The following is a 24,463-nucleotide window of genomic DNA, read 5'->3' as shown; positions in this document are numbered from 1 at the left end:
AAATAAAACCAATCATGTGTACCTCACTTGGTAATGGGTGGAAGCATAATGTCTCAGGTTCAAACCTGAACAACCCCGCAGCCACAATAATATGGATAAGCAGCAGATTGTGGGTTAGCTTGGGTCGCTGGTTGTCAACCTTTTGCCACAAAAAAAGAAAAAAATAGGGTATTTCCATAGATCATCCAAAGCACTGAAATTCAACACAATTGGTTACAATTCAATAATTTTAACCCTGTTACTACCATAGCTATCACTAAACCTACAGCTGCTATCCTCCATGCACCACCACCATAACCAATACAACCACAAACAGATTCTACACTGCCAAACTTTATCTTCCCCTGTCATGACGACCATAGCCACTTACACCACACCGACCGATCCTGGAACTACTTTCTCTATGCCAGCTGCTATCGGACCTAATATCTATACCTGAGCCTCTACCAAAGCCAATTTCTGCATGCCAGCTCCTACCAACGCCACGTCCTCTAGGTGGGCCGCAACCAAAACCATTTCCTCTAGGTGGGCCGCTACAAAAATCAATCCCTCTAGGTGGGCCGCTATTAAAACCATTTCCTCTAGGTGGGCCGCTACCAAAACAGTTTCTTCTACGTGGGCCACCATCAAAATCAATTTTTCTGAGCAAGCTGCTACCGTGGCAACTTTCTCTACTCGAGGTGCTAGCAGAGCCACTTTCTGGTCGTGAGGTACTAGCAGGAGCACTTTCTCGACACGAGCTGCTAGCAAAGCATTTTTCACAGCCACTAGCTGAGCCACTTTCTCGACATGGTCCAGGACCTAATATACTTTCTCTACCCACTCCGCCAGCATAACCGATTTCTCTACCCCAGCCACGAATAGAGCCATTTCCTCTACCCCAACCAGAACCATTTTCTCTAACCCAACCGCCACTAGAGCCACTTTTGAGACTCCAACCGCGTCCTCCACATCCAGATCCTTCACGAACATCACTTTTATTGGCTACCTCAACAGTTAGCCTGTTTCCACTGACTACAGATCCATCAAGTCCCAAAGCTCGACGGAACCCAATAGTGTCCACAAAGTCGATAAAAGCAATTCTGCAGAAACACAATGCACTTACTAATTGCTGTTTAAAAAAACAAGAATTCTGCTAACCACAGCCCTTAAGGCTAAGGTACATGCAAAAACCCTCGTTATTTGATGTACACATCATTCTAGATGCTAACCCCATAGCCCTTAGCACTATTGTTAGCAAAATCCAAATAACAATGAACCTACTAATCTATTGGAAATAATACGCACCAAAGATGTTAAAAGAAAACTATAAAAAAATAAATTAGTTTAAGAAGAGGAATGTTGAACAATTTATAATTTGCCATTACAGTAATTGAGTTCTTAGCTCTTCCTAAATGGCTTTATTTTTTAATTTTTTTTAAAATAGAGTATTTGGATTTAGTGATCATATTTAACTTATGAGTTATAATATTGGTAGGCCAACCCTAAACTTTTGGATTACCTATCAACCTCACCTAACCCTCCCAACCAACTCATTTTTCCATCTATATATTCAACCATCAAAAACCATGTCAAGGGCATTAGAAGAATACAAACCCTTTAGGAGCCCCATCATAATCTTTGGGTATTGCCAGGCGTGAAATCTCTCCACATTTTCTAAAATGCTTTTCAAGTGCACTGCCAATCTGCAAGAGATAACAAATTCAGAGCAAACAAATAAATAATGCACAAGAGGAGATCACTGTCTATGAGATATATTAATACCTAGAGGTGGTAATTTTAATTCATTAATTTACTTATAAACGGGTATATTCAGTTTATATTTAATCACTAAGGGGTCAAATGGGTTGAAAAGGTCAAATGTCACACACAATTGTTCCGTATTTATATATGCTTTTAACCTCCCAATTAGTTTAAGTATTCAAAGTATAACGCTATTATTGAAGTAATAACTTGATAAATCAAAATTAACACACTGGTTATCTATAACGGTAAAAGATTTGGATGATAAGTATTCGGGTGAGCGCACATTAATACTTGCATGATCTACCCTGGCTATCAACCAACTTGTGTGACCCACCCAAACTGCCACCTCTATTTGATATTGATACAGCATACAAGTATTGGAATGTATATATTTGCCAAATTTCATGTCACACAAACATACAATGTCAAAACCATCACTAGAACGAAATCCCCGTACAAATACGGTTTTTCTCTGAGCCTGGCCTCCCGTTGAATTATACTTCACCATGCTACAATTGGCACATAGGTTAAGGTTCAGAAAATAAAAATTTCCAGCGGACAAATATATATATATATATATACATTGCCAGGCTGTTACCCGGACAATGATACCTGTTACCCGGAGGGTAGGTACCTCGTTCCCTAGCCAAATCAAGTTTAACTCGCCGGTCATATAGCACCTCCTTATTTAGTTTGAGAGCCTGAAAAAGAATACAGTTGGGAGTCGTCAACTTCTAGGTAACTCACTTATCTGAAGGACTGATACGTCATTTTCCATCTGACATCGATATCACTAAAGCGAATAGAAAGAAAAGCAATCATCGAAGCCAGCAAACCCATTTACTTTAATCATCGAAACCAAACTATGTTTGATCTCCAACACAATTCAAGAATATATACTAAAGCGACTAAGTCGAATGGATATTTGCAAAAGCATTATTCTGATGCAAAAAACCTCTAAGATCATTCTACTCAAAAACATTGGATTATTATATAATTTTGGAACTAAACACTTGAATATATTTGCACGAACATGCTTCAGATCAACCCAAACAGACCCATTAAACCAATTCAAAAGATCACCCGTTTGGACCAATAGCCCAACCCGCCCATCTTTCCCCCTCTGAGCGACATGCTAGTACCTCTTGAGCAGCTTCAGAAGTGGTGAACTCAATGTGCCCATAACCCAAAAATCGGTCATCTCTAATGGCAAAACGTATTGCAGCAATTTCACCAACATCTTTGAAGAAGTCCCTTCTATAAAATCATATTAGTTCTCTAATGTCACAGTATTAAAAACAGGCAGAAGATAAATGCAGGCAAAAGTGCTTACACATCGTCTTCTTCAACTGCAAAACTTAAATTGCCAAGATACAAAGTTTTTGATCCGGTGGCATGAGAAGTTGTCGCAGGGTGTATTGTCCTTTCTATTGCCAAATCAAGCCTCTCTGAATGATCAAGTAACTTGTTATTAAGTTTGAGAGCCTGTATATATACAACATTGATTAGTGGCCAACTTCTCATAGTCTCAAAAAATTAAGGATCATGGACTTGTGTGTGGATATCAAACTATATGAACAAATACACAGCAATATATGTAATCGAAACATGCATACTAATCTAATACACTATGCTACTAAGATTTGCAGATACTGACACCACCTTTCACTAAGTATCTTAAACCAAAATTAATGTAGTTCGGCCAAAAGTCACAGATAGTGTATTCACATAGTTATAACTTTCAAGAAAACAGCTAAACTTTATGGTACGAATGAGACTGAAAATTGTAAAAGCACAGAAAGTTATACAAAGGAAAGAAGCCTGACCAACGCAAGTTAGCAATAAAATGGTGGCTTCAAATAGCAACTGCTTCAAATCATGTTCACTAAATGGCAATCCCTAACGTCACACAAGTATTAGACTGTTGCCATGCGGTGCAGCGGTATGAAGAAGAAAATCGTTTCTATACAGATCTAGATAATGTGTTGATGGAATTATGTTCTATTATGTAAAAAGAAGATAGAAAACTAGGAATATCAAAATTTCTCAAAAAAAATAAAAATAAAGTTACAAAAGTACCAACTTTTGGAAACTCAGTTATGTAGGGATATATATATATATATAGGGGAAAGATAAAATGAGTCCACCTAAAAAAAGTCCAAAAACAGTCCATTGATTTTGAGTTATTTTGAGTTCAAAGGGTCCATTGATTTTCTTCCATCTCCTCAAATCCCAACCACCTCCGACCACCACCACCATCATCTCCGACCACCACCATGATCCTCCGGCGACGGCAACCACCGCCACCACGACTTACACATGTGTGTAAGTTACATGGACCCTTTTTGGACTCAAATTAAGCTGGACTCAAAATAACCCACCCCTTAATATATATACATATACACATATATATATTAAGGGGCTATTTATCTTTCTTTTATTATCAGTTCAGGGCTAGGTTGGTAATACAGGAACACCTAGCAAGAGATAAACATAGTCAGATTTAAAAGCTGCTTAGAATAGATCTGAACCCGTGGAATTTCAATTTGTAATGGAATGTCTTCCCAAGGCATTGAAGCTACGGTCATGCAATGAGGACATGTGATTGCATAATTTAGTAAGGGTCATTCAATTACATATTTCTGGAAATTGCTTGCTCTAGTGTTAGCGATGCAAAATTGATGATCTACTCAACCGTTGCTTTTTGTACAGACTGATCACCGCAGCCTAGAATATCTTTTTAATTAGTGGGTGAATGGTGATCACGAATGAGCAACAACCAATCTTTTGATTTGACTTCAGTATTGTTCAAAGCTATGATGATCCATACATCCATGACATACTTAAATCGCAGTCAACCTGATTTTGAAGTGGCAGATAACTTTTTTTTTCGGTAAAAGGCCGTCACCGCTGGTTAGCTTTATGTACCAACAAAAATAAGTTCAGGCATACTGACTAAGTGCCAATATGACTTGTACAAAGACACGCAAAGAAACAGAACATGTACAACCGACAGGCCAGTCTACATGTCCATGTCAAATCCTAGCCACAAGAAACGCAAATGACTAAACATTACAAATATCAAAAGAATGTAACAAAAACCACCAGCCAATTACTTTTTTAATGATTAAAGTAGTTGGAAGCTTCCAAACAATCTATCTCTTCCACAAAAGCTTGTAGTAGACGGTAGACCATGGTGGAAATTTGAAGACCCTTAAAAAACTTTAAAAAAGACTTGGCCAAAAACTGAAGCAAGATATTTACACCTAAGTCCAAAACTGTTTAGTTTGTCAACAAGCAAGGGAAATTAAGATAAAAGAATGATACGATGAAGACTACTATTATTAATAATATTATTATTATTAGGTATTAATATTAGGAAAGTGTTATTATTATTACTCATTATTTAGTTAGTTAGCTTGTTAACCAAGCTAAAGGATTAGTATAAATAGAATATTAGGGTTGTAATTTTATTATGGGTGAAATATATTGGTAATTTGGTTATTAATTAGGAGAGTTGATTGATCTCTCGAATATCGATTATCTATCTCAGTTTTATATCGATACAACCATTTGATTCATAGTATGCGTTATCGCTTGTAAACATTGCATGGCATGTCATGCATGTGAACTAGTATGGTATTTTAGTCATACTACTTGTTTTGTAATGTTTTGGTATAAAATTCACAGGGAATATCCCATTAACAAACAAAAAAAACCATTTGATTCGTATCAAAATTGGTATTAGAGCTATCCTTCTTCCAAACTGTGGTGCGTTTTTTCTTTAATTAAAAAAAAATCACTCTTCATCGTTGCTGTTCATCTAGGAAAAAATAATCCCAATGGCAAGTATGGAGGATTTCAATAGGAGACTCGAGGAATACATGGAACGGAATGCAAGGCAGCACAATGAGATCATAAGGTTATTAGGGGAGCTAGCGGTTTCGAGGGGCTTCAATATGTCTGATTCGCCTTCATCAGAAGCAATAACACCAACCGCTACCACCACAACTCCACCAAAAACATCCCCTACTTCTACTCTACCAAACACAGTTTCGTCGGTATCTACCTTCATATCCGTTTCAGCCCTACCACCAACAATTCCCGCAAAAGTCAGCCCAAAACAAATATCACCAAAACCAGCCCCGATTTCCCCGCAAACCGTGCCATCATTACCACCAAAAACTAATCCTACTCCACCAAAGACCGTACCGTTGATGTCTACCTTCAAAACAACAATCACTAAGGCAACTAAGTCCTTCAATCCAAAATGTCATACAAAAACAGGACATAATTCCCCTTTAATGTCTACCATCTGCTGGTCACATGTGACAAAAACAACTACAACCTTTGATCCAAAACAAGTTGCAACAGATGTGGTTTTTGAGAATCAGAAACAAGAGTTCTCAGTGAAGAAATTTGGTTACCAAGCCATGGGAAGAGAAGTTCTTCGAATAAGGATATGGGATCCGGGAATCATTTGAAGCAATCTTTGAAGCCACACCTTGAGGACAAGGTGTGTTTTGCGGCGGGGAGTAATGATACGACAAGACTATTATTGTTATTATTAATATTATTATTAGGTATTAATATTAGGAAAGTGTTATTATTATTATTATTTATTTAGTTAGCTTGTTAACCAAGCTAAAGGATTAGTATAAATAGAATATTAGGGTTGTAACTTTATTATGGGTGAAATATACTGGTAATTTAGTTATTAATTAGGAGAGTTGATCGATCTCTCGAATATCAATTATCTATCTTAGTTTTATATCGATACAACCATTTGATTCGTATCAAAGAACTTTCTATAGTCTCACTTACATTCGGGTCATGGATCTGGGGCATTTTCATTGCTTACCTTGGGATAGACGTATAGTTGTTTCCACAAGGGGTCCTACTATTTAAACAAAAATATATTCCTTATGCTCAATGGGCGTGGTCTACTATTTCAATGGAGATATTGTAGACAATTGATTTCCTGTTGGTCACTATAGCCAGTTCATGTCTGCATCATACACGGGTTGGGATGAGAGAATTCACCTTTTGAGGCTGTTAGAATATATCAAAGCCAAGCAGACAAGCCCGTAGGTGTGATCTCCATATTAGGTTTTTGTATCTATAAATATTTGTATATTGTATCATTGTAATATCAATTCATACTATTTAACTATCAATTTCATATGGTATCAGAGCACTAGAAGATAGTTTCATCTCCTGCCATGTATCAAATTCCGGGAACAACCATATTCCAGCCATGTATCAATTTCCGGCAGCATTAGATCGGACTTTTTCACATCTGTTCCAGTTCTTGAATAATCAGGTATCACCACTTATATCAAAACACTCCAAAATTAAATTCTGGTTAAAACCAAACTTAAATCATCATTAAGACAGCCTGCCGCAGTTTCCGTTGTCGGGATCTCGCCAGAACCTTAATTATTCAGAATCTCAGATTTGTTCCCGAGTTTCCAGATCTATCCTCTGTTTTGGTTACATCTTCTATACCCATTTATTTTTCTTGAACATAATTAGTATTTCACCATACCTGATGTTAATGCTACCACAAGCACTTGGTCATGTGTGTAGATGCTATGCCATATTCATTGGAAAGGACGATGCTATTCAGCAGCTAAAAGATCACCTTTACAAATACTTTCAAACCAAAGATATGGGACCATTCAGATACTTGTAGGTATTGTTGCAAAATCCAAAATTGAAATTTCAATATCTTAGCACAAGTATGCTCTAGATATCCTCTGGGAAGTCTTAGTAAATTGCAAGCTAGTTGACACTCCAATGGATCCTAAAAGTTAAGCTTCTACCAGGACAGGGAGAGCCTTTTGCAGATCAAGGGGAATACCGACGACTGGTTGGCAGACCTAAATACTTGTGGTAACTTGACCAGATATTTCATTTGCTGCGAGTGTAGTAAGCCATTTCTTGAATTCTTCTTGTGACTCTCACTGGGAAGCCGCACTATGTATCTTTTTATCTAATATATGGGAATATGGGACTTATGGCTAATGTGATACGGCTGATGTCATAAGGCTAAGGGTGTCCTGATGATGTATATGTATGTATTTATAAAGGTACTTTTATATGTAGAAGATGTAAATGAATGTTGCCCACAGGCCCATAGGATTGATCTCCATATTAAGGTTTTGTATCCATAAATATATGTAATTGTATCATGTAATATCAATTGGATATGATACAATTCAACTATCAATTTCATAGAGGCCACGCCAGGCTGAGGGTTAACCATTTACAAGTAGCTACTTTTAGAAGTAAGGTGATAATTAAACTGATATTGGGATGGGGGATAAATAATTGGGGAATGATAAATCCCCATTCCCAATAACCAATTTTAACCAAGCAGCCCCTAAAATCCTGATGTCAATCATTGTGGTGACCTTAAGAGAGCATTTGGAAAAATGCAAGTTTACAATAAAAGTAATTCGAACTATACTTACAATGTTATCTGGGGTATGCTCGTAAATCTCCTTGAAAGTTTCATCTCCATCTTCCAAAAGCTCATTAGAGATGCTACCTTTGTGTGAATCTTGTGTGGTGGCCATTGACTTTTTATCTGGGGGCATATCAACCTGCCATTCATTTAACCACAACCATCATTGGATCACTTATAGAATAGACTGTCATGAACAGGAAAAGAAATTACTAGAGGGGACAAATAGGGAAAAAAAAAATACTAAAGGGCAAAACATGCGCTGGGTGGGTCGTGTAATGGCTTAAAATAGGTCCTATATATGTAAGGGGTAAGGTGTGAGGACATAGAGCACTTCCAATGAAAACTACAAAGATTTGGATAATAAGTAGGGCTTAATATGAAATTTTCACTAATAACAAAATAGTTTATATAAAATTGTTTACAAAGTTGTTACACATTTAAACACTTCGAGGGAACCTATTTAACAAGTTCCCAATTAAAGCTTTATTAACTTTACCCATCTGACCATTTAGAAAGAGTATCCTCAAATCGACCCAGACATAAGTAAATGGGGTCGAAATTTGGCACCTCTAGATATAATCCATGCGGTGTGCGTTCTGGATACCAGAACGGTACATGGGACCAGAGGGTTCCCACCCATTTACCCTTTTTTTTCTTTAGATAAAATCCGTTCAATCACCACCATGAATCTTAAATATCTGTAAGTACCGATACACTTCTCTTTAAAGTTATATGTTGGCTATTCTTCATCTTGGAATTATAATCTTCATCATCTTGTTGAAACTGATTAGAGCTGGTGTTTTCTTGCTTTGCAGATTGTGTAGTTGATGACTTTGTACATAAAGGTACTTCAGCCTATAAATAGTTTAACCAGGATCAATATATTGCATAAAAGAAAGAAAGAAAATACTCTTTAATCATAACACTGAGTATTACGATGACATGCTACGTCACTAAATGCTTTTAGAAAATTTGTAGTTACCACCTCTAATAGTATTATGATGCTAGATAATTAAAAATAAAGCAAGTTCCTATTGCTATTAGTGTAAGTCGAAACAAGTTAACGTTTTGATAGAGACACATCGGACTGACTATAACAGCTTTGTCCAATTATCATGCATACTTAATGAGATTAATATGATTAAATATTAGTATTAAAAATAAGGAAAAAGAAGTTAGTAATACACTTCAATTTAAAAGCATAATATGACTTTATTCAATTCTTTTACCTTTGTGTGAAAGGTTTGACCAGTTCAACGCATTCGACCAGTTCCAATTTTAGCTAAATCAATTAGTTGACATGTTAGAAGGGATAAACTATAACCCAAACTGACACACATACCAATGCAAATGCATTAAAATGGCCACCTTTAATGTTTGTGCTTTAGTTACTACTTAATTTACAGCCAATGTTTGCCAGTCAGAGCATACCAATATACCATTAAGACTTAAAGAAGGAATATTCTCTAATTTACAAACAAATGGGATCATTACTATTTACTAGTGATAAAATGTTCCTACTCTGCAGCAATTAACACCATCATATTCAAAATTAAATAGCTGAATAGATAAAAGATTAGAAAAGTCATTATGTACAACAAGTAAAGTCGACCTTGTTATGTTGGCAATGATGTTGATATTCCATAAAATTGCTTTGGACGTCAGTCTTGTGCTTCTTAGTACACATAACTTGTTGAGGCTCCTCGTGTGCAGCCCTCTTGGCTAAATTGAATCCAATTGTGAAAAAAATAAATAAATAAATAAAATTGGACATTGTTTATTTGTTTGTTTCACACAAGTATGTATGTATGTTAGTATATTGAAGTAACTATAAGTTACATATTTATTAATTATAAACTATAAACTCTACCATAGAGGGATGATTCATGTTAGGGCTACCCAGGTGGGAAGATGTAATCATTTGCAGAATTTTGTTTTATCCGTGGGCATCATCCCAAAGTGTTTAGTAAGTGAGATGTTAGCACGAGGCCGTGTCAGATATATATATATATAGATATATATATATGAAAGAACGAATAAGTGGATTGAGGAATCAAGCTCGAAGACATAGAGAGATATAAATATATATAATATACCTAAGAGACGTCATTGTTTCTATGGTCAGTTTGAAGCTGGTTACTTTGAAGGTTAGGTAGTCCAATAATGTGGACAAAGTCCTTGAAGATTGGCAGGTAACCAAGAGGCTAATGGAAAAAATTAGATAGCGAGTTGCTTTTTTTTTGTGATACATGTCGCCTGAACTTAGTTGATATGTAGATTAGAACTATGTTGGAATAGGTTGTGCTAGAATAGTTATATGAATGGCCTGTCATGCGTATGTATTAGTGTGACAAAACCGTCACACTACTTGTACTTAAAGTTAGTATTGTTGTGGCATAAAATCTCACCGGAAAACCCTTTACCCAAAAGTATAGACAATGGAGGAATGAGTATGAAATTAGGATGGAGATACCCTTTGAGGGGTCAAGTTAGAGGCATCTTCACCTTTGGATTAGAATCAACGGTCAATAATCAAATATATCTACTTTGAACCTTGATTTTAATCGCCCTTTGAATCTTGATCCTTGATTTTAACCTAAAGGTCAAAAATTCCCCTAACTTGACTAGTCAAGTTGAGGAACTTGATGGAATCCTTATCCATGAAATTAAGAGGTTGATTCGCTGAAAGAGATATTACTATTTTACCCACATCTACATCATTAAAAAAATTTGTTGTCTCCTTGTTTAATTTTGAATCTTTCACATTTCTTTTCCCTCTCATGAAATAAATTTATATGGTTACCCACTACTCTAACTTATCAATCATCATCATCAAACCGAGCCACAATAGCCGGATCTAAAGATTCTTCTGTGACTACCCTTCTAGTGTGTGTTTGTATATATATATATATACATATATCAAGACACCAATTTTATTAATTTGATATTGGGGATCAAAGGTGAAGTTGTTTTTATGTATAAATAATTTATTTTTTTTTAAATAAAAAAAAAAGGAAAAACCCTGATCTGATGTGATGCATAGTCTAGAAATAAAACAAAAGATGAATAAAAAAGAAAAAGGGATGAGGGTGTAGCAACCAACCATTATTGAAAACTGGATTTGTAATGGTGGGTGGAAGAGGAGGAGCAACTACAACATTAGCAGCAACATGATTAGGATCTGAATCAACCTGAAAATCAAAATCAAATTTTCATCATCATTATTATTAAAAACAAATAATAGATGGATAGATAGATGTATAAAGATAATACCGCCGCCGGGTGTTCTTTGCCCTGCTCCATTCATTCAATTCCAATTCCAATTCCGATAATGTACGTATAAAGAGTGGTTAGAACCCTCCCTACCTATTATTTTAAGAAAAATCTAATATATGTTAATAAACTTGATAGTAAAATTTATCTGTTTAATTTGTATAGCCCACGATCCATTTAACCCATTAATAACCCTATCTCTTTTAGGCCTTGTTCTCCTTTCCCTTTCGTTTCCACGCTCCACCAAAGAAAAAAAGCACTGGTACGATAGCCACTAGCTGCCACCACCCACCTTTCATCAATGAAAGTGAGTCTCAATAATTACAGGAACAATGTTGATTCTTTACTTAAAAGACATGTTTTTTTTTTTCTTAACAAGCATCAAGGAGAGATAACGAATTTGAAAGCTTCAATATCGGCCTCGTAAAAGATATTGATGTCCCCTTTAAACATTACCATCGAGTAGATCTGTTTACATTTACATTGGACATACAAATACATAAGTTGAATAAACTAGATTCAATAAACACATCTCTCTTAGTTGGAGTCAAGAGAAATTAATATTAATGAATTTTGTAAAAAGTATTATCCCGACAAATATCTTGCTAACCCAAGTGAATTATAATATGGGTTTTCTAATATATGTGTTAAGGCACATGTAACATGCATTAAATAGGTAATATATTCTTATTAGATTTAATCTCGCGTTAAATGCGGATTTGTTAAACAATCAAAGGTATATTGCACACAAAAGTGTTTGTCTTCAATATCTCTTTTGTAGTTTGCTAAACTCGGATTTGTCTAACACAAATAATAAACTAATGGGTAGACATTAAAATTTGGACAACATTTTCCATGAAACATTAGTCTTGCTATACTCAAGTGTGTTTTCCAACATTATAATTGACATAAGTAGTCATTGTATACCAAGAATTCAACATCCAGGATATCTTTAGGAAACTTGTTTATGTAATTGTAAAAGCATTTCTTATCCCCCAACATCACAGTTTCTTTGAATCTATACAAATCATCATAGCCAATAAAAAGGGACAATTATCATCAGTGGGCAGAAAAATATGAAAAGTTAGAACACCTAATCAATTATTATCAAATAGCAAGTGTTCAAGAAGCAAGAAAACGTAATCGGATCCATTTGTCACCAAGGAATCAATCACAAATTGTGACCAATTTCAACTGGCATCAAAGGTTCCAATCAAATTGCAATTTTTCTCATACGAAGAATAAACCGAAAACACTAATCATATTGAACTCCAACTCAGAAGTCAGGTCAAGGACTTTAGCCCGACCCACAAAATTTCACAGCACCCTGCAAATTGTAAGTCAAATTTTACAGTACCAAAAACAACTCGATTTCCAACTAAAAATCCATTTCCCAAAAAATATAGGTAATTATTTGAATGAGAAATAATAAATACAACCTCTCACAAAACTTTTCACAAACACTTGTTGTGTACCCACATAAATTCAACAAAAAAGAAATAGAATTTTATAAAAAAGAAAATTCTTCAATTCACATATAAATAACACTAATAACATCATAATCAACAACGAATCAAGAAACAAAAACGGTGAAATCTATATAAAAAAAAAAACATATAAAAAAAAACCCAAAGATGAATACAAATGTATATGCCAACAACAAAAAAGTACCTCAAAATGAAAACCATATCTCATATCATCAGCATCTGATCTACATACACAACTCATTCGGTATCTCGATACATAAAAAGGTAATAGATATAGATGTACAATCGAAGAAGAAAGGGGAATGGGAGAAAGAGGAGCAGATGAAAGAAAGTGAGGAAGACAAATAGATCTGACTCTTATTTCTCTCTCCATTCTCCCATACACTTTTCTTTTTATTTACAAAATTCAAACGTCCGCCCAAGTATATATACACATAGTATAAACACCATGAAATACCTAGCAATTTCATCATCACATGACATCAAAAACTGACGTGGATACCCTCTCTAATTGACAGCCACGGTTTCATTACATTATCTCAACTCCTCCTCTAGTAGAGGAGGAGATTGTAAATATAACTTTACATTAACTCAATTAATCTTTTATTTATTACCAAAATTATCCTTGCTGATTCCCTATAATATTTTCCTCTACCAATTAATGATTTTTGCTATATACTATACATATTTTCCAAAGGCCATTTAAGTTCTCTGCCATACCAATGTCTCGTTCATCTTATTTTTCCCATTCCTATTCCTAATATACAATACAAACCAAAAGGTAAAGCTTTTGATTTTGACAACCAAAAGGTGAAGCTTACTACCTGTAATAAAGTGAAACATTAAAAAACAAAAGAAACAGTACTTTCATTCTTATATGATGATACAGTACAATTTAACATTTATAATGAAAGTTGGGGTTGTAATTTTGTGCCCATCAATTCTTTCGTTTTTTGGCAACTTGTGCATTATTAGCATCATTGCAAGCGTGTCGGTCGATCTCGACATTTGCTGAAGTTGTAATTAGAAGATTTTTTTGGAAACTTCATCTCGACTCCATCATGATAGCCAATAACTAGAGGGATTTTGTGTAGTTATTTTATGTTAAAAATGTCAGCTAAGAGTTTGTTTTATATTGAATCTTAAGAATGTGAAAACAAGATGGACAAATTAACGTGAGTGAAAGATATATGTACTTCACAATTGATAGAGCAAAAATATGGCGGCAAACTAGATAGGCAAATAAGAGGGAAAGATTAATGAGAATAATTAAGGATATTTTGGTAAAAATTAAAAGGGAGGTGATCCCTACACAATATAATTTTGCCATACATAACAAAACATGCATCAAACAGTTGTACTGTACAACTATTTAATGCATATATTGTTGTGTATGATAAATTTATGTTGTGCAGGGATCATTTTCCATATCAAAAGATTAGTTGAGTTAATGTAAAGTTATAGTTCCAATAAGAATAAAAAGTAAAGTAAATTAACTCCCAATGCCGCCTTCTACGGGTTTTGGTTCCCAATACCGTCTTCGACGGTGTATGGGGGAGGTTGATATGTAGACAGCCTTACCCCTACCAAAGGTAGAGAGGCTGCTTCCAGGTTCTACCATAGGTAGAAAAGGACCTCCAACCTTGTTGGGCATGAGGATCGAACCCATGACCTCTGTTTCCATAGGCATGAGCTACAACCACTGATCTAACCCAGTTGGTTTTTAGTTACAATAAGAATATACTACCTATTTAATACATGTTACATGTGTCCTTATGATATTAATTGGACACTAGTAAAAATTAATAACTTTTAATTTAATTTTTCTTTGATCATTATTATAGGTATAGGTATACGAGTTTTGCTAAACAAAATCCCAAGCCGCATTTAAGATAACTAAATAATTATGTACTTATCATAAAATTTAGAGGGTGTAATTTTAATATAAGTGTATAATTTTTTATGCACGTTAAGTGCAATTTTTAAAACAACATTTAGCATTTTCCTAAATATATCTACCAATATATATATATATATATATATAACAAGGTGCTAAATTCATCCCTAAACAAACAAGAACCCTTAGATAAATTTCTTCTTTGATTTAGAGTCATTAAATCAAATTTAATTATTTCATCTTTCTTAAATGACAATATTAATGTTTATACTTTTTATAATTATACAAAAAATACTTCCTTTAAATGTAATTTACACTTTTTGGTTTTCCATCATAAATTTATACTTTTTACCCATTAATTTTAATCAAGAAATCAAAAATAGTAGCTACTATATATATACCTCTTTTAATTTAATTTAGACTTTTTTCTTTTTCATCACAAATTTACACTTTTTACCCAATAATTTTAATCAAGAAATCAAACTTTTACCTATATGTATATATATATAGTGAAAAGTTATTTTGAGAACTTTTTTTTGTGAGAACTTTTCAAATCAAGCCCAACCGATGATTATTCTTTACATGAAAATTGGTTTTTGATTGTTTTCTGAATAACTTATGTGTAATTTTGAAGTTTATAATTGTGTGGAGACATAGTTTATCATCCGTTATACAATTATGTGGAGATTTGGATTCTTTATCACATGTGCACTAATATTGCTATGATTACATGTGATTGACTTGCATACATGTGATCATAGCAATATTCGTGCACATGTGATCAAGAATCCAAATCTCTAGATTATTGTATAACGAATGATAATCCATGCTCCACACAATTATAAACTTCAAAATTACACATTAGTTATTCAGAAAACAATCAAAAAACAATTTTCATGTAAAGAACAATCATCGATTGGGCTTGATTTGAAAAGTTCTGAAAGATTCTCGCAAAAAAAAAGGTTCTCAAAATAACTTTACCCTATATATATATATATTTAATAGAATTATAGTTAATATTATATATTCAATACATTAATAGCTAATATATATACTAACTAGATTAGTACCCGCATAATACGCTAAAAACATATATAATTAATGACATGTCGTTCAAAACAAAAAAAATTAATGACATGTTAAGTTTTTATAAAATTTATAAGGTGACAAATATTTAACCAGATAAAAATTAAACCACTAAAAAACATGAAGCTACATTAGTCGTCGATTAGATTCCAGTTAACAGTAACCACATAGTTCGCTTTTAGGCATGAAGTTCGCTTTTGTAAAATACCTTAGTCATTGTTTCTCATATAAATTTGTGCGTTATTTAACCACAATATTGAAAAAAGGATACATCATCTATCAAAGGTCTCGCTAAGTAAGGTTTTCATTTCTTTGGATGTATTTCACTCATCCGGATATGTCTGCATTGTCATTGCACTTGTGTTTTAACGTTTTGCTCGAATAATTTACTAAAATTGCTAAGCAATTTAATTATCAATCAATATATCGCATATTGTGTTAATCTAACTTAAAACTATGCATAATATCATTGCAATTTTCATACAATTATTTTTCTGATATATAACTGTGATAGCTTACTATAAATTCCATATTTGTTTTTTAGTTCTTTATTAACAAGGACGGGTTAACTCCGGTCCAGTTTTCAAAACATTGATTTAATAAAAACGTTATATGATAATAATCCTATACAAAAGTCCTTATAACCAAATTTTATTTATTATATGATTAAAATCCTATACAAAAGTATAACTTAATAGAAGGAAAATTTTATTGTAATAACATTAAAAATAAATTTTAAAGATAAAAAATAATGTAAAATATAAAAATATTAGTTTACATAATTATATCTTTAAATAGGTTAATTATTAATGTCTATAAACTTAAATAATGAAGTATTAATAACTTAAATTTAATAAAATAAAATTAAATATATAAAAGTTAAATAAGATATATGACATCATCATTCGATTGAATGCCTCTAAATAAAAGTTAAAATTCATCTAAGGGTTCATACTTATTCAATTATGAATTAAGGTTTCTTTCAAATATATATTTAGAGATAATAAAATAATATTATTTATCTTATATCTTATCCAATAGAATAATAGTTAATATCATATAAAAAAAACAAAGCATATTTTAATTGAAATATTTAAGATATGTTACATTTAATATACATAGATCAATTTTCTATTGATAAAAATACTAAGCTATATTTTAAACCATAATAAAGAAAAATTGAATATTAATATGTCGTAACACCCTGTATCTATAATATTATATATATATATATGGGAAAAGTGATATAGTGTTGAGAAGACCAAGTTTAACTTAGGTGAGTAACAACTTTGAGAACATCAACCTTTAACATTGATATGCAAATTTGGAACATGTAGTGACAGAAAATTTGCGCTTTATTAAACAAAATGAAATAAACTATCAAAATTAATGATATATAATTTAGCTTGTAAATATGCGTGACTATTGTGATTACTATTATAAAAGAATTTGAAAAAAATATAACGTATTAACATACAACTATATTATCAATGTACTCTACATTTACCAAAACAAAAAAAAAAACCATTTTTCCAACCTCTTTTTTTCTTCCTATTATATTATAAAATCAAAACAACTCAAAATTTTTACTCTACTAATATAGAAGTTTATCTCAAGACTAATGTTTTCAAACAAGTGATGTACTTTCAAAGAAGAGGCTTATGATAACAAAGTTAACGTTTGAAGGTATTCTTTATTTATTAAAATTTTGTAGAAACGAAATTACTAATATACCCTTAAAAAAGTTTACATTGTTCCAAAAATTAGCGTCAGACTCCATTGATGGTTATATTTCATAAATTTTTCAAAGTTATTATAGAATAAAGGGATTAGAACTTTAAAATGTAAACAACGTTACACGATTTATCATAGTGTGTATCGAACTTTAATCTTATGCATATTATGTAATGAACTTTCAAATCCTGTGCATTATATGTATTTAACAAATAAAAAAAACTTGCAAGTGGCAGCGTATGTGGTTGTCACATATACTCGGATACATACAATGCACATGATTTGAAAGTTGTTACTTACAATGCACATGATTGAAGTTCGATATATACTATGACAATTTATGTAAAGTTGTTTACATTTTGAAGTACTAATCCTAGAATAAAATCTAAACTCAATACTAATGTGTTACATATGATCGATTCTAACTCGGCAATTCAAAGTATTTGGGATATATTATTTTTCTTTATTCGATTGATAAAGATCACAATTTCATCTTTTTTGTGTGTGGAAGGGGTAAGGGAGGAGAGGGCAGGAGGGTCGAACTAGGAAAATAAAATGCAATGGATCGACTGGAAGGCAGGTAAAAAAGTGGGTGGTTTACGTTTTGGTGGTATGGATGCTCTTAATTTAGCATTATATGTACAAATGGATATGACATGTGGTACAAAACTTTGATGCCGTGAGGTTTAAAACTATCCATGTCATTCATGGTTCAGTTTGTGTTCCTATGTAAAACAAATGGTAATAATATTTGAACAAATATATGTTCCTCATTCTGAGAGACATACTCGATTGCTAGCCCCCTTATGATGTTATTAAAGAATAGTTGAGAGTAAAAATAAGACAAGATTCTGGAATGATCATTGGTTTAATGGTGACAATCTTGCAACTCGGTTTAGAAGGTTGTATGCCTAGGCACCATTTAAAGATTGTGTCATATGTGATATTTTTTATGATATGACATGAAAATCCAAATGACATCGAGATATTTGTGATGACATGAATATGTAATAACTTTTGGCATTGAATTAATAAGACTTAATGAACAACAAAATAAATTTTTGTAAAACTATCAAGATCAGATAAACAAATGTTGATAAAATAAAATTGAATTTTTAGTAATTTGTTAATTATTACTTGAGAAAATTGTATTTTTAATATATATAAATATAAAAATATATTTTCTCACGTATTACGCGGGACAATAATCTAGTTAACTCATATATGGTTCATAAATTATAAATTAAAAAACAAAACGAATTAGTTAGAAGATATATGTGGATTCTTTCGTTTGTAATAGTGGATTTATAAGTAGGTATGAAACTTAAAAAAAACAAACAATAAAAGTGAAAATAAAATTTTCGAATAAAAAAAAACAAACAATAAAAGTGAAAATAAAATTTTCGAATATTTGAATTGAATTGAAGAAAGAATCAAAGTCGGATAGATGTATAGTGTGAAATGGTCAAATTTGACGTAAAGTTGTTTTCATTCTAGGATTTTTTTTACTTTATGGTGAGACCCGAAACCAACCCACAAACCTGGTAAACAACGTCACACACAAATTAAAAAAACCAAGCCACAAGGAAGGTCCTAGATAATATGCATCTATTGATCCCAGTTGGTAGCTGATTCCAAATCATAAAGGGGTGTAAAAATGGCAGTCAGAAAATGGGAACCAGCAGCACTAAACGTTTTCTTTGGTCTAGCCTCCGGTGGTGATATATTGAGATAATTGACTACAACAAACACCAATATTCAAGACATTTAGACAAATCAGAAACACAATCCCAAAGAATATTCCATGACAAAAGATTGCTAACCAAGATACAACACCACTAACTATCATAAATGAGGATTACGATCTTTTCACACAATGAATTCTGAAACCAGGATTTCCTCACCTGTAACCATCATGTACATCAACTAGCAGCACCAGATGTGGAGACCTCAGTGCTGCAAACAGGGCACACCTGCATGGCCATGACATTCATCATTAGTTTTTCCAAAAACAGATAATAAGGTATTATCACTATCCATTAACAGAAGTTGCAAACAATAATTAGCAAACTACAAATGTTTTGTCAATTTGTCATAAGCCCCTGACTGAATGATGTACTATAAGAACTACTAGTGGCAAATTCACACTAAGAAAAGGTTGACTTCTTATATGTCCTACCTTAAAAGAACCAAGCACAATAAAAATAAACAAACAGGTCTAAAAATGAAAAAAGGTCAAATGGGCAACAAGACGAGACATTTTTGAGAAAGTCAGAAAGGCTCCTTAATAAACTATAAAGGCATTTTTAAGAAGGATCTCCATCCTTTTAAGATGACAGAGATTATCTTAATAAACTAAAGAGTCATTTTGTTGACGCAGCCAAGTTTCTTGCATACTCAACGAGGCGCATAGAATAGAGGAGAGAAGCAACAGCCTATTTCCTTAAAGTCTATTTTTTCATCCAAATGGCTTACTTTCCATTGTAATCAAGTCAACTTCCCTCCATTATTTTCCCTTCTTTCTTTTCCCTGTTTCTACGTCATGCCCTAAATCTCTAAATCACTAATCAATGATCAGTTTTGTAACTTTGGTCGGCCCAATGTCACCAAATTATTTATCAGTCAACAACAAAGTCAAAAGGTTCGTCGTGATGTTCATTCTTGGATTTTGTTATTATCTACCTATCTTATAGTTCAATCTTTTCTATAGACTAATATAACTTGCAGAGTTAGATTGTTGACTAATTAGTTGTTAGTATAGGACTACAGCATACTGGTCAGGTTTTGTCAGGTAACTTTCCGATTGTTGACTAATTAGTTTAGGTATTTGTTTTTATGAATTTATGTTTATATCGTGTCACATATACTATCTACATAATACAACAGTTTATGTCACTCGGAGCTTGCCTAAATTTCGCCTCTACCCTTAGGCTGTAATGAGGTATTGTGGCCTCAAGTTCACCTTTAACTACCTTGCTCTTACCAAACCTCATAATCCTGTCAAATGTAGTAAAGAAAGATATTCCTAATAGTAGCAAAACAAACCCTTCTCCCAAAAATTAACAAAAAAAAGAAGAATTTGAGTTTGGATAACTATTGTAGGACTCAAAAAGAATAAAAATCAATCAAGTTCACGTACCTTGTTTATTTGCAACCAATTGGTTATGCAGTCAGCATGGTATGAGTGTTTGCATGAAAGCAAGATCAAGTTATCACCATCATCATAGTCTAAGCGACAGATAACACATCTGAGATATGAGAGAAATAAAAATGATCAGTGTGACACAATCTGGACAAGTAGCAAGAGATATAATGTGTTTACGTTTCACTGCTTCCGTTCTGAATATTTTGGGTCTTGTATGTCATTGACCGTAAAGAAGCAATTGAATCAGCAGAAAGGCCTCTACTTTCAGTTCCAACTACTTCACCCAGAGCAATCAATTCCTACAACATTTCACATGTGAGCAACTCATAAAAGAAGACCAAACAAGTAATTCAGTCAAAATTAAAAAGATTCCGAGTTGAATGTAGAGCAATAATTTATTACAAATATTACCTCATATGATAGTTCATCCGGGTCAACATCATTCCATGCATCCTGAATGAGAAAAATACTTCGGTGATCCAAACAGTAACTAAGAGATAATTGCCAAGCAAGTTTGGAATTGTATATGGATAAGATAATTAAACTTCCTCACTTCTGGAAGTCAAAGGGTGTTTGGGATTACGTTTTGAAGTGATTATTTGATTATTACGTTTGTAAAACGCATATAACGTAAAAAAATTGTTTGGCTAAAAAAAGTGATCATCTGGTACGAAAACGCAGTTTGAAAAAGCATGTACATACATGCTTTTTCAAAACGCACTTCTGAAAATGCAAAATCTATTTTGAAAACGCAACACCACATACCCCCTCAAAAGTGACCTCTGTTCTGGAATTTTAAAAAATTTGTTGAGCTTCAGGACAATTAGAAAATAGAAATGGTTCCCAAGTCCAGATATTTCATGGAACTGCTGTGAAATATAAAAAAATTAAAATAAAAGCTTTGTGAAATATTATAGAGGTCAAAATAAGAGTATGGACTGGTTTACAGAAACCAACACCACGTCCTGCATTCAGGATAGTTACCAAAAATTATTACAGTATACTACTTTGTTGATGCTTATCCCAAGGATATACTTGTGGAAAGCATTGCTTTAATTCTTGTCATTTTCCAATTTCTAACGTTAGCCATGTAATTGCCACTTTAAATTTTGTTATCGCGCATTTTGCAGAATATTTACACTTTTACCTACTAAACTTTCTCAATAGTCTGGGTTCTAACAGATCAGTACTAGGTCCAAGACTCATTCTTACGCTGGGCCCAAGGTTACTACCACATCGTTTTTTATTTTCTTCTGCTCCATGACTCTATTACCAACATTTAAAATGGGAAAATTATAAAAGCTCAACTGAAAATGGAAATAGCTAATCAGTGAAAGTAGCATAAAGCCTATTCACATATCAACTATCTCTCATATAGTTACAACTAAAATTATTATTCAATAAATAAACAGTAAGTGTTGGCAGTTGACAATCAACCCCACTAAACCAGTAAACCCACATCCACACGTTATGCAATCACTGACCTGAGCAACCTGCCCATTTGGCGGCCAATAATCTTTGCTGTTACATTTCTCATACTAGATTACAAACTTAATTACAGTTCTACCATCAAGAGCAAGATATCTATCGTCATCACTAGACTTGGAGAGACACCTTAATATAACGTGGTAAAATTGTATTTCGGTATAAGATGCATAGCTCATGTGAAATTTAGGGTGTGACAACTTTATCCCATCAGTGTAATGTTCCAAATGTATATGAGAATACGTACATTACAAAGAATAGCAGTAACTCATTGTTTAGATCTTAACTGGGATTCACTGATACGTAATGACACCGCAAGGTTTATATCAAATAACCATAGAGAAATTGCACGAAATATTACTATATGAAATCTGCTTGAAAAATGTAGGATTTATAGAAATTCTAAACAAAAAAAGCACTTTGTTGATTGACGAAAATTGAACAAAACGCTAAGCATAATATTACATAGTAAAGGCTGTCGTAAGCTATGTAGTCAATTTCGGTGAGATGCCAATGGGATTTCAGTTTTCGGTCCTAAGGTGGGATCCCAGTCCAAACAGAAATCACATCTCAACATCTTCTTCTTCTTCTTAAAAAGGAAAAAAAGAGAGAGAATTAAAGTTTCATTTCTAAAGCATGAATGGAGAGAGTGGGTTGGTTTCTATTCACAGAAACAAAGATTATTTCCAAAAACATAGATTTTTGGTCCCATAGCCTCATATGTAGATGGATTTTTGAGTTATTGTGAACAGGAATCGTGTAATATCAAATGATAATCATTTGTAATTCGTTTGCTGTATTATCAATTTACACAAGTTAAATCAACAAAGAAAAGTGATGGAGAAAAAAGAATATCACCTGGCGGTGATGATGATCGTCATCATCAACATCATTATCGTCTTCGTCGTGGTCATCATCTTGGTCATTGTCGGTAACCACTGACAAAGAGCATTAGATAAAAGATTGTTAAGTAAAATAAGGAAAAGAAAGGAGAAAAATAGGAAAGGAGAAGGTGCGGAAAAACAGACTATCATGAATGCCAGTGAGAGCCAAGAGTCTAGCAGCCATTTCTTGATCCTCGGCATCTTGAAGTGCTCTTGCATAAGCCTCGTCGTTTGGGAAAGAAGCGGGATCCAATTCAACAACGGCTGGTGGTTGTGCTACTCCTCCTCCTTCAGATCCGAGGTGAGCATGGATATCAAATGCATCTGCGTCATCATCTTGTTCTTGTTCGCTATTGTGATGATCCAATAATTCGTCATCATTGACATAACTTACGGTTTCCCAACTCTCGTGATCATCACTCTCATCGTCATCAACATCCCCACCATGATTATTATTATTATTCATTCTCAACATCATATATGCCCTTTCCTATTTATAAAGTAAATTTTTTTTTTTTTTTTTTTTTATCAATTTCAATTAATACGAAATGAATACAAAAAAAAAAAAAAAAGAGTAACGGCAAGTCAAAATGGACATGAAGAAGAAAGAAGAACCTGGTCTTGTAAAGTACGAGCAAGGGCAAGATCAGCATCAACTTGACTCAGATTGGTGAAGGGTCTTCTAGTACTAGTTGGGTTTTCAGAATTATTGTTGTTAGGGTTTGAATCCATCTTGCTGCTGCTGCTTTCGTCTTTTTTGTTGTTGTTATTGTTGTCCATAAAATCAAAATGTATTCGAGAATTTGAAATAGACAAGATAAGGAAAGGAAAGGAAAGGGAGGGCGGCAGCAGCAAGTAAGTGCACTAGTACGCAACCGCCAGAAGGAAACCCTGTGCTACAAACAAACCAAACAAATACACTATTTACAAGTTACTAGCTTCCCATACGTTTAAGCCTTGTCCCGGTTTATCTCTCTCTCTCTGACCGGTACCGGTTTGACACTCGATCCTATTCTGGCCCATTTCAAATTTACTCCTTTGTACAACTTAATGACCTAAATAAATACAGGGATCAAACATATTTAGTATGTTGATGGGTTGATTTATCATGTGAAACTAGATCTTACCCTGTATCAAATACACGGTTTTTTGTTTTTATGAATATATGGGAAAAAAATATTTATACATTAAACGTAAAAATATATTTAAAAAAAAATCCAGATTTTTAAATTTTAATATTGAATACTAAATAAT

At 33.3% G+C, this 24,463-nt stretch overlaps 2 protein-coding genes across 2 annotated transcripts; both read right to left on the bottom strand.

Annotated features, from left to right (window-relative positions):
- Nucleotides 1–156: 156 nt before the first annotated feature.
- On the bottom strand, nucleotides 157–11,987 carry LOC122597836 (nucleolin 2-like). Its single transcript, XM_043770408.1, has 11 exons — nucleotides 11,492–11,987; nucleotides 11,322–11,409; nucleotides 9,831–9,940; nucleotides 8,927–9,073; nucleotides 8,223–8,354; nucleotides 3,080–3,231; nucleotides 2,889–3,003; nucleotides 2,359–2,447; nucleotides 2,168–2,255; nucleotides 1,597–1,685; nucleotides 157–1,082 (listed from the first exon to the last, which is right to left on the bottom strand). The coding sequence occupies exons 1-11, from the start codon at nucleotides 11,519–11,521 to the stop codon at nucleotides 335–337; spliced, it is 1,788 nt and encodes a 595-aa protein (XP_043626343.1). The 5' UTR covers nucleotides 11,522–11,987; the 3' UTR covers nucleotides 157–334.
- A 7,448-nt stretch (nucleotides 11,988–19,435) lies between these two features.
- On the bottom strand, nucleotides 19,436–24,179 carry LOC122598326 (E3 ubiquitin ligase BIG BROTHER-related-like). The gene is made up of 7 exons (XM_043770919.1): nucleotides 23,825–24,179; nucleotides 23,354–23,699; nucleotides 23,184–23,263; nucleotides 21,252–21,293; nucleotides 21,018–21,139; nucleotides 20,835–20,943; nucleotides 19,436–19,668 (listed from the first exon to the last, which is right to left on the bottom strand). The coding sequence occupies exons 1-7, from the start codon at nucleotides 23,987–23,989 to the stop codon at nucleotides 19,618–19,620; spliced, it is 915 nt and encodes a 304-aa protein (XP_043626854.1). The 5' UTR covers nucleotides 23,990–24,179; the 3' UTR covers nucleotides 19,436–19,617.
- Between the last annotated feature and the right edge of the window lie 284 nt (nucleotides 24,180–24,463).

The sequence above is a fragment of the Erigeron canadensis genome, chromosome 4 (assembly GCF_010389155.1).
Source record: "Erigeron canadensis isolate Cc75 chromosome 4, C_canadensis_v1, whole genome shotgun sequence".
In the NCBI taxonomy this organism is placed as follows: Eukaryota; Viridiplantae; Streptophyta; class Magnoliopsida; order Asterales; family Asteraceae; genus Erigeron; species Erigeron canadensis.
Note: the sequence above shows the minus strand (reverse complement) of the source record. Positions and strands in the feature narration are given on the sequence as shown.

Bases quoted from the DNA above. Each gene is read 5' to 3' on its own strand.
- LOC122597836 (XM_043770408.1), bottom strand. From the start codon at position 11,521: ATGGAGCAGGGCAAAGAACACCCGGCGGCG. The intron at 9,941-11,321 runs GTTGGTTGCTAC...GATTCAATTTAG, and splicing joins AAATCCAGTTTTCAATAATG to CCAAGAGGGCTGCACACGAG. The intron at 2,256-2,358 runs GTATCATTGTCC...TGCCAATTGTAG, and splicing joins ACCTACCCTCCGGGTAACAG to CATGGTGAAGTATAATTCAA.
- LOC122598326 (XM_043770919.1), bottom strand. From the start codon at position 23,989: ATGGACAACAATAACAACAACAAAAAAGACGAAAGCAGCAGCAGCAAG. The intron at 23,264-23,353 runs GTCTGTTTTTCC...GCTCTTTGTCAG, and splicing joins TCTCACTGGCATTCATGATA to TGGTTACCGACAATGACCAA. The intron at 19,669-20,834 runs GTACGTGAACTT...ATGGCCATGCAG, and splicing joins ATTGGTTGCAAATAAACAAG to GTGTGCCCTGTTTGCAGCAC.